This window comes from Lycium ferocissimum, chromosome 7 (assembly GCF_029784015.1).
Source record: "Lycium ferocissimum isolate CSIRO_LF1 chromosome 7, AGI_CSIRO_Lferr_CH_V1, whole genome shotgun sequence".
Lineage (NCBI taxonomy): Eukaryota > Viridiplantae > Streptophyta > Magnoliopsida > Solanales > Solanaceae > Lycium > Lycium ferocissimum.
The window spans coordinates 18,085,113-18,102,505 of record NC_081348.1 but is presented as its reverse complement, the minus strand read 5'-3'; the positions used below and the strand labels follow the sequence as shown (position 1 = coordinate 18,102,505).

General features: G+C 34.0%; 2 protein-coding genes and 1 pseudogene across 2 annotated transcripts; all 3 read right to left on the bottom strand.

Annotated features, from left to right (window-relative positions):
* Nucleotides 1-7,256: 7,256 nt before the first annotated feature.
* LOC132062574 (uncharacterized) lies at nt 7,257-9,299 on the bottom strand. Its single transcript, XM_059455117.1, has 2 exons — nt 8,964-9,299; nt 7,257-7,899 (listed from the first exon to the last, which is right to left on the bottom strand). The coding sequence occupies exon 2, from the start codon at nt 7,892-7,894 to the stop codon at nt 7,451-7,453; it is 444 nt and encodes a 147-aa protein (XP_059311100.1). The 5' UTR covers nt 7,895-7,899; nt 8,964-9,299; the 3' UTR covers nt 7,257-7,450.
* On the bottom strand, nt 7,642-8,671 carry LOC132062575 (uncharacterized; annotated as a pseudogene).
* A 5,518-nt stretch (nt 9,300-14,817) lies between the features above and the next one.
* Nucleotides 14,818-15,399, bottom strand: LOC132061991 (uncharacterized). Its single transcript, XM_059454655.1, has one exon. The coding sequence runs from the start codon at nt 15,397-15,399 to the stop codon at nt 14,818-14,820; it is 582 nt and encodes a 193-aa protein (XP_059310638.1).
* Nucleotides 15,400-17,393: the final 1,994 nt, after the last annotated feature.

Genomic DNA, 17,393 nt, shown 5'->3' with positions numbered 1-17,393 from the left:
ATTTCTGAAAATGCACGTATATTTCCGTGTTTTCATTGTGGCATTGCTACAAAGATTGACATGCATATATATATATAGATAATCTAAAATTACACCTGCATTAGGATGATGGTCTCTGAGTTAGATAGTTACCTGGAATGATGAATATAGTGTTGGAAGGAAAGGATGATCGAGGAGAGCTATGATTTCCCTTTCAACACATGCTCGATGTACCTATACATTATGCAACATGAATTTGTCTTTAAGGATTAAGAGAAGATATCGAATATCCTCAGGTAGGAAGGGAAATGTGAAGTCATGAGTTTGGAATATTAATCCAAAGGTCATCAAGGACTAAAATGCAACAGCATGCTCTCTAAATCAATTCCTCCCAGGAAATACTAAATGCTCAGTAGACATGACGTAAAAAATCTCAGGCATCCAGACCTTATTACGGTTGAGCATTATGGATTTGTCCATCGCCTTCATAGCAAAAAGATCTCCTGTACCTTTCAGTTCCACCAAATGGACACTGCAAAGAGTATAAAACCTCTCAGACAAAAAAAATGGATCTTTTACATATGGCAATACTCACTGCTTTGAGATCTTTTATGACTTGGACATCATGCGAAGCATTTTTATTAAAGTACCAAAACAGCATTACTATACACAAAACAAGAGGTGCGCCATCAAGGTAAGTGGAAGGTACGATATTAATGGGCACCTACTAAAAGTCCTGCAAGCACTAACTAATAAACTTACTATAAATTGTAGAGAAGGAAGCTAAAGAGCCTTTTAGGAAATAAAAGGTTCAGAAGGACGCTGTTATTTTAAGTGACCCTTTTTCCAGTCTTAGCTTATCTTTCTTTGAGTTGATTCCTTGTAGTTCCCAAGCATTCAATGTCGTCATTACAGTCAAAATATAAGTGCCTAATATTTCTACAACTTACCCTCGAAAAGCAGTAGGATGTCATTAAAATATGGTAAAGGTAGGTTGGACATAGTGCCAATGAAGATTGGAGAATTATGTGAACAAATAACAAGAACAGATTGAAATACCTTCCAGTATCTCCACAACCCAAAGGTCGGACCGGTTTAAGGTTATTGAGCCCTAATCTTTCACCATTTGCAGTAACCTGCAAGGTTATAATTTGAGTCAGAGACAAAGAGAAGGAATGCAAAGCAGAACGAGAATAAAGATTAATATATATCAAAAAGAAGAGTAGAAAGTTGAAACTAAATATTTGAAGGATAGTTTTCACTGTTGAGTACTTGTGTCTCTTCTGTCTTACATGCTTTAGTAGGTGGAGCCACATTACATACCTGATAATAGCATAAAAGCAGAAGACATCCTTGTTTCAAGTGTTTCAACACTTATAGGTGTCTATAAGCATTACTGGTTAGAAAATGTCTCCTACTTGATCTAGTACTCAATATCATATCATGTGAGGAAAAAATTACTTTTCAGAAAACACTGTTTGCTTCTTAATTCCCTCGTCAATAACTTGATACAGTTTTCTTTGTTTTTTTCTTCCAAAATTTTAGCAAGCAAAAATCTTAAACTTTATTTTGGATTTGTTTTTCACCCATTTAGCTGCAAAATGTTGATCCTATCTATCTATTTTGCAGTTTAGGGGTCCCTATTGTTGATCTTTTGATATAATTCTATTTCAGAAGGTGAATTTCAGGGATCTTAGATTTCGTTTTAGAGGATAAAAAAACGAAAAGAATCAGTAACTCCAGCAACGTATAGTGTAATTGCAATATGACAAATTGGCTTGTGCTCAGTGCTGTTATTACCGTAACAGCGGTAATTGCTCAAGCAGTAAGATTAGTGTTAATGGTAATCAACGGGTGGAGAAACAGAAAGAAGGCTGTTGGGGTCTTCCACCCATACACCAATGACGGAGGTGGTGGAGAACGAGTCTTGTGGTGCGCCGTGAAAGCAATCCAAGATGAAAACCCAAATCTAGATTGTGTCACATATACAGGAGATCATGATGCTTCTCCTGACAGCCTTACTGGTCGTGCCCTTGATCGATTTGGAGTCAAATTAATACACCCCCCTAAGGTACTCCTTTACATCTGGTGTGTTTTTCTTTGCTTACATAATATTATTTCCTTCTTCTCAATTTTGTATGATAATTTTTTACTTGACATGAATTAAGATGTTAATTTGACTTGCGTATGATGTCACTGATGGCGGAAGAATATTAAGTAGTGGCTGAAAAGCTAATTTTGATTGGAAATGTCTAATTTGAATTCTTAATAGTTGTGAAAGTAGTATAATTTTGGAAGTCACAAATAGAAGATCGTCATATAAATTGCAACAGAGAGGAGGGAGTACTTCCTCGAGGTTTAAGATATTTTAGTCAAATTAGTCCACTCTCGAATTTTTGTTTTCCTCAAGTATGTGTACTTGCAACTGAATCAATGTACTATGTTATTGGTCTTTACATGTGAATATTGTTTGTTAACAGTTTAAAGTTTTTCCCTTAAAAAGTAGGTAAACAACTAGTGGTTGCTTAAACAGACACTAGTTGTTTCAAAAAATATCTAATTATTTATACTGGAAAATTATTGCTCATAAAAATATTGGTAAGCAACAATAAGTTGTTCAAGCAACAATAGACAATTGTTTAAACAAATAACGATATAATAAACAACAAAAAGTTGTTCAAGCAACTCCTGATTGCTTATACAATAACGTCGTGTCTCGTAAAAAGTAGGTAAGCAACTAGTGATTGCTTAAACAAATAATTGTTGCTTACAAAACAACAAGAAGTTGTTCAAGCAACTCCTGATTGCTTACAATAACTTCATCTCTCGTAAAAAGTAGGTAAACAACTAGGGGTTGCTTAAACAAATACTGATTGCTTATAATAAATAACTAATGGCTGCTTAAACAAATATTGATTGCTTATAATAAACAACAAGAAGTTGTTCAAACAACTCCTTATTGCTTATACAAGAATTTCAATTGGACAATTATATGAATATTTGAACATCAACTTATTGACTTGACAACAATTCAACATCAAACGAGTCGTTCAATTAGTAATTAAACCCAACTTAGTAATTTGATCACAATTGATCATCAACTGATTGACCCTACTAATAGTATAACTATAACTTATTGATCAAGTGATAATAGAATCAATGTTGTTTGATTATATGAATATTTGAACATCAACTTATTGACTTGATAACAATTCGAACATCCAACTTCCCGTTTGATGGATTTTAAAGTAAACAACCCATAGTTGTTCAAGAGTCGTTGTTTATTATAAGCAATCAATATTAGTAATTGTTTACCTAACAAGATTGAGGTTATTGTTGAAGCAATCACAATTGATCATTGTAAGCAACAATTATTTGTTTAAGCAATCACTACTTGTTTAACAATTTTTTTATAATTTTCCAATATAAATAATAAGATATTGATCAACCAATGTGATTAATAGAACCACTTTTGTTTGATTTTAAGGGAAAACTTTATACCGTAAACAAACCTACTTTTTATGAGATATAAATTTTTAGCGTAATAACTAATGTAAATGTTTAAGCAACCAAAGCTGAAACAACATCATGTTGTTTTAGTAAACAACCATCTATAAACATCATAAACAACTGTTTAAGCAACCACCGAAGTTTTTAAACAACATCATGTTGTTTTAGTAAACAACCATCGATAAAGTAAACAAACAACTACCGTGAATTTTTAAGCAACCATAGCATCGTTAAACAACTTCATGTTGTTTTAGTAAACAACCATAAATTTCATCATAAACAACTACTAATGTTTACCTACTTTTTACGTTGAACAACATCATGAAGTGTTTTAGTAAACAACCATCGATAAACATCATAAACAATGTGAATGTTTGAGCAACCAACAAGTTGTTAAACAACTTCATGTTGTTTTATAAATAACCATATATAAACATCATAACAATTATTGAATGTTTAAGCAATCACTACTTGTTGTTTTAGTAAACAACCATATTAAACATCATAAAAAGATTCATAGCATCTTCTACAAATTATCCATAAATAGTCATCATTTCCAATCAAGAAATAGTCTAAAAAATTACAAATTTATCAACATGTTATCCCAACAAACAATCCCTAATTTATGGTTCCACTCTTTCCTCCTCTTATCACCTAGGTTGTAAATTTACACTACTTTCTTCAAATTTACGTGCAATACAAAGGAGTTCTATGTATTTGGAAAACAACATCCTCCTAGGCTTTTTATTCAAAGTAGATAATTCTACAAATGAATCCATTTCTTTGGGAACTCCTCTTATTTTAGAAATTGTGTAGTGTCCACTACGGTAAAGACATTCACAGTTTAAGGACAACATAACACCCCGTACCTTTAACCTAAGCTTTGACCATGATCAACAGAAAATCATGTTGTTTTAGGTACGCCCAACATTAGATATTTCAACATCAAATCAAGTCAAAACCGTTAATGTTTAAGCAACATTTAGAATTTGACATTTAGATTTGTTATGTTGTTTTACAACAAACATCATGTTGTTTTAAATATGGCCCGTATTTCAACCACGTATTTGGAATTTGAGAAAACCTATAAAATTGTAGATCTTTGAATGTATTTTCCAAGCAACCACATCTTGAAGGTTCTCTCTCTTATAACAACTCAAGAGTTGTTTTAGTAAACAATCAACCATATATAAACATCATAAACAATATACGTGCACAATGTTTAAGCATTTTTCATTCCTCAAGCCCTAGAACGACCTCCTACCCTCTTTCATCAAACAACATCAATGTTGTTTTAAAAAATTAACCAAATCAATAAACATCATAAACAAAGAAAAACCCATTTTTCAAGTTTTCAAGAATTCAAGATTTTGAAAATTTTTCAATAGCTCAAGTCTAATTTTACTTCAAATATTGTTTTAGTAAATAATGCCATATATAAATTATGATAAAAACTATTTCTATACCATGTTGATAACCCTAGGTCCATGTCCATAATTATATTATGTATGACATTGTAATAAAATAGTCAAGTTCATATATATATAAACATCATAAAAAAATGATCCATAATATAAGTTCCTACATGTTAATTACATGACAAAAGAAAAAATGAAATGCATCTATTTTCATTGCTTACAAATTATCCATAAATAGTCATAAATACTTCCACATCAAGAAATATATTATGTTCACTGTTTTTGTCTAACAAAAAGATATTGATTTAGTTTTTTATCAACAAAAATTATCCCAACAAACATCTTATCCCTAGTTTATGGTTCCACTCTTTCCTTATGTATCAATGTCAAAAATGATGAAATGCTCTCCCTAGAAATATTATATATATATATATATATATATATATATATATATATATATATATATCACACTTATCCTCATGTTCATGTCGTTTTACGTGCATCATGTTATTTCATGTCCCATTTTTTTTTAGAACATACCAAAGTTCTTTTTGTATTTGGAATTCCTTAACAAACTCCTAGGCCCCATCGAGTTTTTTATTCAAAGTAGATAATTCTTCTACAAGTTGTTTGACAGACTTCCCATTAAAGGTTTGAACTAGACCTCCTCCATTTTAGAAATTTTCAGTTCCAATTTGGCTTTGTTTTTATTCAAAAACAAGTATTTTGATCAAGTATTATGACATTCATTTTATAAAGGCTCATCATCCACGTTTATATTTTCATTTGAAGGACAAGCACCAAACAACAAGACCAAAAGATCCCGCACCAACTCCTCCTTCACTATACTGACCACCAAAATCATAGTCCATCGGACTACCAGCAATTATGTCATCATAATTTTTTAAAGGGCTCCGCGGGCTCCTTTCGTCACCGTGCCTCTTGGAGTGTTTCTTTCCGCACAATACCCCTTGGTGGGCTCGTTTCCTCACCCCCACTCCTTACGGGGATCCTGTCCTCACCACCAACCTCCCAAGCTCCTACTTCACCAGTTGTGATGGTTGTCACCCCAGCAAATTCTATTTTTAACATATCAATTTTTCGTCCGCTTTCTCACTGGCAAATGGCTCAAAGTCTTTCATGTATTCTTCCCTCTTTTTGGCATTTGTAGGAACCAGGAAAGAGTGCAGTACTTGCATAGAAAGAACAAAAAAGTCAATATTGTGATCTTCCTTTATAAACAACATCATGTTTATTGAACAATTAAACATTATTTAGTTCAAACAATCTCAAGTTGTTTAAGCAAGTCTCAAAGTTGTTTAAAAAGTCTTAGGTTGTTTAACAAGTTTTAGAGACTTACGTTTTCATCGGTGGTACCGAATGGATCTTGTAGATTTTTTTAGGCCTCCATACGACATCCACCTTAGCATACGTGGCAATGTCCTCTCGGGGGAACATTCTTAGCATTTCGTTGAAGTTTCGAATAGCTTCAAAAGCCCAAGCCTAAATTACGTAACAATAAATTACAATCAATATAAATATTAAAAGCAAAATAATATAAAAAAATTATTTAGTTACTAGAATGCCCACGGAAGTCATAGAGATTTGTATTCGAGATTTTATTGGTTTTGCAAGATACTCAACGACCAAAAGATAGCTTTTGAGACCCCACGGATATTCGTTGAAGACGGAGGGCTTGCAAGCTAGCTTGGTCATGTCGGCATCAACACCTGATGATATATCTCTTGCACATAAGATGCAGTGATAGAACCAAACCAAGGCAAGTGAAAACTTATAATTTTTTGGTGTTTCGTGTGATTTGATCTTTTCAAGGAGGAAGTTAGCAGTAATGTTTTTCCTTCCTTGGAAACAAATTCCCATAATGGTTCACCCTTCTTTACCCGACTAGCCAATGCCTCTTCAAAAGGAAAGGGGTGACACCATAGTCCCGTCATCAAGGCAAATTCCCTTAATCCAAAACACACAGGTATATTTTCATATTCAAACCACAGCTCCATCTTTTTCTAACAAATGATGCGTCAGAGTAGAAGACCATGAACTATCAGCGACCCAAAATTTACTTGCTGCATTGGAATATCCATAAAATGCCCAAAACAACTTTTTTTGAACCTATCTAAAATACCTTGTTCTACCAGAACTCCTCTGAATTCAAGAAATGCTTTTCCTCCTAGAGGTGACTTTACAAAAATCTTTCCCGGAAAATCACCGTGCGTGGAATAATGTGTCTTGCAAGCTATATTTTGTAAGATCAATGGACTTGATGCATTCGGGAATCTCACTATCGAATCATCAAGAAACGTACATGATTATAAAGTTGATTAATTAAAAGAAAGTATAAAAAAGCCACAAACATATGTTGTTTGAACTGGTGGTAGTTTAAACAACTAGTCGATGCTTAAATAACAACTGTTTGTTTACAATAAACAATTAGTAGGTGTTTAAGCATCCATCAGTTGTTTGAACTGGTGGTAATTTTCTAAAAAATAGTAAATGGATGCTAAAACACCTACTATTTGTTTTCACTAATGACAATTTAAAAAAACACTCACATTTGATCTTGAAGGGGCAGCATTCTCATCATGTAATACTTTTTTTCTTTGTTCGAAAAGTACATGATTTGTTTCTTCTTCCCTTTCTTCTCCACTTTCATTTTCTTCTTGTTGATCCGTTGATTTCTCATCTTCTGCATTTTCTTCTCCACTTTCATTTTGTCCTTCCTGATGCGTTGATTCCTCATCTTCTACACTTTCTTTTCCACTTTCACTTTTATCTTCCTGATCTATTGATTCCTCATCTTCTACACTTTCATCTTCTCTAACTGAACCACGAGCTGATGAGGTCAATTCTTCTGTTTCCTGAGCTTGTGGAAACCTATCCGCTTCTCCAGCAGAAGCAGACTCCTCTTCCGTTGACCTAGCCTTTTTTCTAGGCCTTCTTTTATAAACTTTTTGATTTTTTGTTTCCATTTTATCTACATACATAAAGCATCATAAAATTGTCAACAATAGACCAAATGAATAAACTTCTCGAAGTTATAAAATAAACACAAGTTGTTTAAACAATATGCGATTGTTTACACGTAGAAGAAATTCTGAAACAATAGCAGCCACAAAATACTTAGAAATTCTGAAACAATAGCAGCCACAAAATAAAATATTTCTTGCAAGCATAGAGCTAAATATAACACCAATTTGAAAAAGAAAAGAATTTGATCAAGCATCTTAAGATGCTAGAAGTGTTTTAATCTGTTTTTTCCATCAAGCATCATTATTTGGGACTCTGAAACATCTTACGCTAACAAAAGTTCAGAAAAAAAATCTTTCTAATCATACTTTTTCCTCCATGAATTAACAAGAAAAAACACCCAAGAAAGTGCTAGAACAAAATCACCAACAAGTTGTCTTAGCCAATCATAAGCCAAATCCTCAAGCTTCCTCTCAAAATACACTCTCCATAATCCCATTGCTACATGAAGACAAACACAACCTTTCGCGAAAAAACTCTGAAATTCCCTCTCCTTAACAAAAGACACTACAAATAACAATAACCCAATGGCACACATAACATCAATCCAACAAATAAATCAATGTTTTAATCACCAATTAGTCATGTGGGATTGACCCTAACAACTTTTTGGCTGTTTCAATACCATGTCCAAGTACAGAAACTTCATTCAAATAGAACATTGTTACAAGCATTAGTGAATGTAGAACACAGATTATAAAGAAAGCAGATGATCCCATTTACTAAAATCACAAAACCCCAAAACCAACCCCTTTTTCAGAATTTACATAAAGACAAATCTTTTTGAGACTCAAATTGATTTTAGACTAAAACCCCAAAACTCCTTTTTTAGAGTTTACAAAAAGAACAAATCATATAGAGACCCAAATTGATTTCAGACTAATTTATAATAGTGAATGGTAAGATAAAGTTTACTGGATCGATCGACCAAGAAAACATAGGAAAAACAAAAACCCCATGTCTTAAATGAGCATAAAAACAACAGAAATTAGAATAAAAATAAATGCATACCTCAAAAAACTCGAATTTGTAGAGAAAGAATGTTCTTGGAGGAGAAACCAATAAAAAAAATGGTTAAAGAGAAAAAAGTGGAGAGGAGATAGAGAGAAGAACGGGAAGAACAGAAGAAGAGAAGAGGAGATAAAGAACGGGCAGCTTTGTTTTGTTTGGTTTGGAACATTGGTTTATTACAATGTTTTTATTTTTAATTCTATCCCCCAAGTTTTTAAATATTTTAATTCAACCCCAATCTCTTCATAATTATATGGTTATAACAAAAGTAAAGGAAAAAGAAATAGAAATCCCTTATTGTGCATTCCACTCTCAAAGAGCCTTTTTAGCTCATTTTCCCATATTTTTCAGCTATGATACCTGTTTAAATTAACTAAGATATTTAAACAACTACAAAGTTGCTTACACAAAAAACTTGCACATGTAGGTTTTACGTTCAAACAACTACTAGTTGTTTTAAAATAAATATATTTGTTTACACAGAGAACTTTGCACATATAGACTCCATGTATATATATTGTTTAAACAACTTCTTGTTATTATTTACATAAATAACCTCAGAATATCTTATGATTATTTACACAAAATACTTTGTCCATGTATTATAACTACATTATAAATCTAGTGCCATTTGAAATTTTTTGAGAGATTTATTTAGAGCTTTTGGAGAAAAATACCTCCCCACATATGAGGAAGGAGGACAAAGAGAATATAAACATTAAATCAAGAACAAGAGCCCAACGACTAGTTAACATTACGTTTATTGAATTAATGATAATTAAACATCAACCGAATTTTACTAGTAGATTAACATCTAGTTAATGCGTATTTATTAATTTATTAATAATTGAATATCAATTTAGTAAAGTAATGAAGAATTAAATGTAAGTTAATGTAAACAACCACATATTGTTTAAGTAACCTGGAGTTGTTTAACGTAATCAACTTGTGATTGGTTAAACAACTCACTCGTTGTTTAAACAATAATGAGTTGTTTGAGATAAATATACGGTTATTTATTAAACAAAAACATGTTGTTTATTTATTTATTCATAGAATCACTCAATTAATTTTCACATTATCACTAGATGAATACGTTATTGTTAAACTTATTAGTAAAAATGCTCAATGATGCTTAATTGTAATCAAATCATTAAGTTAAGGTTTAGCTATCGGTAAAAATGACTCGTTCGATGTTCGATTATTATAGAGTCAATAAGTTAACATTCGATTATCAATATAATCACACAACTAATATTTAATTATCATTATATCAATAAGTTATTGTTAAATTAGCAATATAATCACTCAATTAATGTTCAATTCTGATCAAATCAATAGGTTAAGGTTAACCTATATATAGAATGACACGTTCGATGGTCAATTATTATCAAGTTAGTAAGTTAATGTTCGATTATTCATAGAATTACCTAATTGTTGTCATTCAACTGATCTTTAATTTTAATCAAATCAATACGTTAAGGTTGACCTATATGTAAAATGACTCGTTTGATGTTCAATTGTTATTGAGTCAATAAGTTAATGTTCGATTATTTATAGAACCACCTAATTGACGCTCAATTATCACTATATCAATAAGTTACTATTAAATTATTATTAATAGATTCACTCATTTGATGTTCAATTCTAATCAGATCAATAAGTTAAAGTTAACCTATTTGTGAATGACTCATTCGATACTCAAATGTTATCAAGTTAATAAGTTAATGTCTGATTATTCATATAATCACCCAACTAATGTTAAACTATCACTAGATCAATAAGTTATTATTTAGAATCACTCAACTGATGTTTAATTTTCATTAAATCAATAAATTAAAATTTAACTATATGTCAAACGACTATTTTGACGTTCAATTATTATTAAGTTAATAGTTAATTATACATAACATGACTTAATTGAATATTAATTTGATAATAATTGAACATCAATAAAGTGACTTAATGAAGAATTACACGTAAGCAAATGTAAATAACAAATGGTTGCTTGCACAACTTCTTGTTGTTTATTGTAAACAATCAGTGTATGTTTAAACAACCATTGATTGTTTACTATAATTTACAAAAAAATGGGTTCTTACGTAAACAACATGTGACTGCCCGAACAACTTCTTGTTGTTTATAGTAAATAATCAGTACTTATTTAAATAATCAATGATTGTTTACTACTAATAATTTACAAAGAGTGTGATTCTCATGTAAACAACCTGGGTAACTTCTTGTTGTTTATTGTAAACAACTAGGGTGTGTTTAAACAACCACATATTTTTAAATAATTTGTGGTTGTGCAAGCAGAATTTTAAGTCTATAAACCACAACTTTCATGTCTAAACAACTACATGTTTTGTCAAAAAATACAACAATTAAATAAAAAAATTTCCAAATTTAATAGATGCATATGGACATGGATTTTGTTTGCTCTCTTTGTAAATGTACCCTAGGATTAAAATCTAAACTTGCAATGGTTACATGCGTAAACAACCACAAATTAATTAAATAACTCGTGGTTGATTATACATAAAGCCTGAACTTGCAAAGAGCCCATGCAAATGTACACCAATTTTTTTAAACAACTCGTGATTGTTTAGTGCAAATACGAATTTGCACATGTTGCAGACGTAAACAATCATATTTTTTTTAAACAACTTAAGGTTGCTTATACACAAATCTGAACCAGCAAAAGTTGCATATATAAACAACCACAAATTGTTTAAACAACCATGAGTTGTTTATATACAGAGTTTGAATTGCACAGATTGCACCTGTAAACAATCTCATATTCTTAATATAACAGCATTTTTTAAGGACGATTTTGATCTAGATCAATCCAAATCACATCCGAATGATCTTAAATTTTGTATTCAACCTCTAAATATCATTTTAACAAGTTCAAACAATACCCACTTCAAATCTACACAAAATCAAATTTGAAAAATCAAATCTCCTCATAACACAATATTCTTAGGTGAATTTTTAACGATCCCCAAGAACTCTTATTCAAAAATAATATATATTTTCAGATCTAAAGAAGAAGTTGGAGAAAAAGAAGAAAAATAAGAGGAGGAGGAGGAAGAGAAGAAAAGAAAGAGATCGTATGAGAGAGGAAGAGGTGGTGTGGGTTTTTTTTGGATTTTTTTACTTTTAATTATTTACCCTAAACTTTTAATAATTCTAATCTAGCCCCCTTTTAAACTTAATCAACCATGTAAAATAAAAAAAATAGAAAAAGAAAATAAAATCCCTTATCCTTCATTTCACTCTGAGATGTCCCTTTTACCTTATTTTCCCAAGTTTTTTCTTCTTATTTGGTCTGCCCTTTTCCCCGTTATTAGATTTATTGCCATATTATGCCTTTTTCTTTTTAGTACATCCATCTTCAATTCTTCTATAGCTGATTATAGTTAGCTTTTTCATGTACTAATTGATTTCATTTTTGAAAATTCAAAATTTATGTACTTTTTTATGTGAATGAAAATGGTTGTAGGTTGAGCTGGAGGGTAAATCACATGAGACAAGAAAATTGTAAAAAAGAAATAAGAGTCTCTCGAGGTATTTTGTCTGAGGCATATTATGATAGAATTTCTTTTATTTCCATATTGTGTTTTGATTTTAAAATGACTATGAGTTTCTGATAGGTGGTGGCAGCATCAAACGAAAAGGAATTAACTCCGGAAGAACTCGAAAAGAAAAAAGTTATACGTATTTTTTTTTTGGTAGTCGATAGATGTATATATTATTATTCTTTTAACTTGTTGCCGGCTTGTAATTTACAGTGATAATTTAAATATAGTACTTTGCCTTTTGTTAGGCGTAAAATGCTTATTTTGAATTGTAGGAGTAATTGTACTAAATTTACATTAGATTTTAGTTATTTTTTTCATTATTTTTACGTTTAAAAAAGAATTGATATTCCTTCAACTTTTTTTTTTTTTTTTTTGGTAATTAATTAACTTTCTTATTAATCACCAGTAAAGCTTTACAAAACTATAGCAAGTTTATACTCACTTGCTATTTCTTTAAAGAGAACTACAGGGACCTATACTAGAATATGCCTACTAGACTTAAAATATAAATTGGTGAATAGTAGCTGCAATCCCAGGTCCAAAGACGTCCACTGCATATGTATGCTATTTCCCTTGCAACCAGCTCCCAATCCCGTCGTCTCTTTTCAAATACTCGTTGGTTCCTTTCTAGCCACACAAAGATATACAAACTCAAAGATAAATCATTCTGAAAATACGGGCATTTGTTGACTTTCCCTTCCCTTTTTTTTGCACTTGTTCTATGTACTGTCCCCAACTATTAGTAGGACAAAACTGGTTTTGTGACCAAAGGTAGTAACTTGTCCCATATAGCTAGTGCATAGTCACATTTTGTGTATAAGTGGTCCCTAGATTCTATATGTTGCTGACACATTACACATTCCTCCTGCACTTCCATACCCCATCCAAGTAGTCTATCAGAGGTTAATAGTCTATCTTGCAATTGCAACCACATAGTAAAGATAGCTTTCGGTCTGGCAGGGTTGTCGAACATTAAGCATTTCCAAGTTGGCCTTTGTTGCGATCCAATCAGCTGCAAGTAAATGGTTCGGATAAGGGATTTTCCGACAGTGGCGTTACATTGGATCTGGGCAGTTAACGATCTAGCCTCCAATATTTTCCTCACCATCCAGCACGCCTGCTGTGGTGTATTGATCTCATGAAATTGTTTTCCCTTGATGTAGAAAGCATGGATCCATTTGATCCATAGCTTATCTTCTTTGTGTTCCAAGTCCCAGCAGGTCTTGGCTATGGCAGCCTTGTTCCATAGCTGAAGATTAATCAGATTTAGTCCCCCTGCCGACTTTGGAGTACATACCCTTTCCCATGCTATAAGGGCTTTTTTTGTGATGACATTTGTTCCCGACCAAACATAGCTTCGGCAATATGATTCGATAGCTTTTAAGACCTTGCTAGGAATGATAAAGAGCTGAGCCCAATAGGCCTGGATTCCAAAGATTACAGCTTGCACCAATTGGACTCTACCTGCGTAAGATAATTTTTTTGCTGTCCAGGTAGAAATCCTGGCTGTTATCTTTTCAATCAGTGGCAGCCACTGCACCATAGTTAACTTCTTGGTTGATAAAGGAACCCCGAGGTATTTGAATGGCAGTTCCCCACATGAATAACCAAGCTTAGCTAGTATCTCATCTTGCACAGTCTGAGTAGTACCCCCAAAGTATACGGAGCTCTTCCCTAAGTTAGCTTGGAGTCCTGACGCCTGAGAAAAGGTGTTGAAACAGTGTTGGATTGCAGTAACTGAAGCCACATCAGCCTTAGAAAATAGCAAAAGATCATCAAGCGAAGCTTTGCCGGTGATTCCAAGCTTAGAGCATCTGGGATGGTATTTGAAATTTTTACAGTGCTTAAGTGCATTCAGATGTCTGCTTAAATACTCCATCGCTATGGCAAAAAGGTAAGGAGACAATGGGTCCCCTTGCCGAAGCCCTCTAGCAGCATCGAATGGCTCAGAAGGTTCCCCATTGACCATGATCGTATAATTGACTGTCCTCACACACTCCATCACCCAACCTAGAAACTTGGTAGGAAATTTCAGCTCCTTAAGAACTTGTTCTAAGTATACCCATTCAATAGAATCGTATGCTTTTTGTAGATCAATCTTAATGACACATCTAGAGGAAGTATGTTTTCTAGTGTAGGCTTTCACGAGTTCATGGGATAGGATGATGTTGTCGGATATTTTCCTTCCGGGGATAAACCCAGCCTGGGCTTCACAAATAATCCCTGCCATAAGCTGCTGTAGTCTAGTAGAAAGAATTTTCCCAATAATCTTATAAAGAATGGTGCAAAGAAGCAATGGGTCTAAATTCCTTAACTGTAGCAGGCGTTGGTGTTTTGGGGATCAACGTGACAGCTGTGCAATTGATAGCTCGATAAAGTTTCCCACTGGAGAAGAAATTTGTGATTGCCTTTTTAAAGAACAACGAGTTATACCCATCAATTCCAGGTGATTTATCATCACCAATAGATCGCAAGCCCTCTACAATTTTAGCTTCGGTAACCTCTCTACATAGCAGCGTTCGTTGGGCATGATTGAGTACTGGCCCTTTTCTCATGATCTCTTTGTCAACAGCAGGCATTGTATGAGAGGATGTACCCATTAATGATTTATAGAAGTTGAGTATTTCAGATTTGATTACTTCAGGTTCAGTAAGTTTTGTACCTGTAAGGGAAGTAAGCTCACAAATCTGCTTTCTCTGTGTTCTCTCTTTGATTACCGCATGAAAGTATTTATTATTCCCATCACCGAGTTGTATCCATTTAGCTCTTGATTTTTGTTTGAGTGCACTCTCTTCAAGCAGCGACCATTTTTCTAAGTTCAGCATCACTTCTTTCTCTTTATGTAGCAGCATATCACTTGCGTGAGTATCAATTTGAGCCTGCACCTCAGCCAGTTCCTGTCTAGCTTTCACAATTTTCAGTTGTATACCTCGAAATTCTTCAAAGATTAAGTCGCTTTAGGGCTGGCTTAAGTGCCTTGAGTTTCAGCCAGATATTCCTAATGGGAAGAGGGTCCAGGTTCTGCTGCCATACACTCTCTACAATGGTCAGGAATCTGCTATGTTCAGCCCAAATGTTGAAGAATCGAAAAGGACTTTTGATAGGCAAGTGCACCATGTCCAGTTTCAACATCATAGGTGCGTGGTCTGATATGTTAGGCAGCCCATATTCCACAGGAACATGTCCCCATTGCAGCATCCATTCGTGATTACCAAATGTCCTATCGATCCTGCTTAAAATTCGATCCGACCCTGTCTGTTTATTGCTCCAAGTATAGTAATCTCCTTGCCAGGTGAGTTCGTTCACTTGTAATGTTTGTATACATTCGGTAAAGTCCTTAACCTCGGCATATGTAACTGGGTTGCCATAAAGTCTATCATCAGGAAGCATTACAGAGTTAAAATCTCCACTTATGAGCCAAGGAGTTGAGACACCTTGTGCAATGTCAATCAGGCCAGCCCAAAGTGGTTTCCGCTGTTCCAATGTGTTGTAGCCATAAACTACTGTAACTAAGCATTGAAAGGGATCAGTTACTCCCTTAACCAGGCAATGTATATATTGAGCATCAACTTTAAGTACAGAAACAGTGTAGAAGCTAGGATCCCACAATACCCAAATCCGACCATTTTGAGCAGCTGTATAGTTGTTAATTAAATCCCATCTGGCTGCCACATTTGTACTGACACGGCTTGCTTTGTATTCTTTAACCCTTGTCTCCACAATACCAGCAAAACTAATTTTTTTATTCTTGAGGTAATGCTTGAGTTCCTTCTGCTTATACCTCTTATTCACCCCCCTTATGTTCCAAAATAGCCATTTCATTGTGAGGAAGTTGTTCCCCCTCCTCTATCCACAGGGAGAGAACCTCGTTTATTAGGGGCTTGGCCATTCCCTGGTTTATCACTTGTTTTCTGGATCGCACTGAGAGCAGGAAAGTTCTCTTGGGTGAGTTCAGGGCTAGCCACATGAGTCTTGCCATTCCCTGAATACACTGGACTAGGTGGCCTGACTATTACTTCGTCTGGGCCTCGTTGGACAGTTATGGCTGCAACCTGGGCTGGTTCTGGTGGTTCATCCAGCTACACTGGTCTTGGTAAAGGTCCCTTATGCTGCCATTCTTGATTAATTCTCTTAGCTGCTCTCTTCCTTCTGGGTATCTCCTTAGCAGGTTCCTTATCTGGACCATCATTGGCCTTCGGTTCTGCACATATGTGCCCAATCATAAGACATTTTTGGCAATAAAATGGTTTCCAGTCATAAGTAACTGCTTGCTCGACAGTTTTGCCACCAGGGCCTTGGATAAGAACCTTCGTAGGCAGGTCTTTGGTAATATCCACCTCTATTAACATCCGAGCGAAGGAGATTCTGGTCCTCTTTGTTGTACACTCATCAGCGAACAATGGCGTCCCTATGAGACTAGTAATTCTACTCAGCGCTTTTATGCCCCAATAGCTCATGGGCAGGTCAGGGAATTTCACCCAAAGCGGAATTTCCGTAGGGAATTCCATAGAGAAATCAAAGTCCGGAGTCCAGTTTTTCAGAATAATTGGCCTGTTGTTGTAGGTATAAGGGCCGCCATAGAATATTTCCTGCATATCCTCTACCTTTTGGAATTTTATAACATAGTAACCAGCTTCATGGAGGTAAAGGTCAAGTTCAGGCACTTTTCCCCAATTTTGCCTCACATACCTAAGCATTGCAAAAAGGTATCCCGGAGTAGCCCCAATGAAATATGCAATTATTGCACTTCTCCATCTATCTTCTTCCTCCTTAACTTCATCTTCATCTAATTGCGCAACAGGATGGCCATCTACTATAGTTGGTGGCACGTAGGTAAGGGTCATAC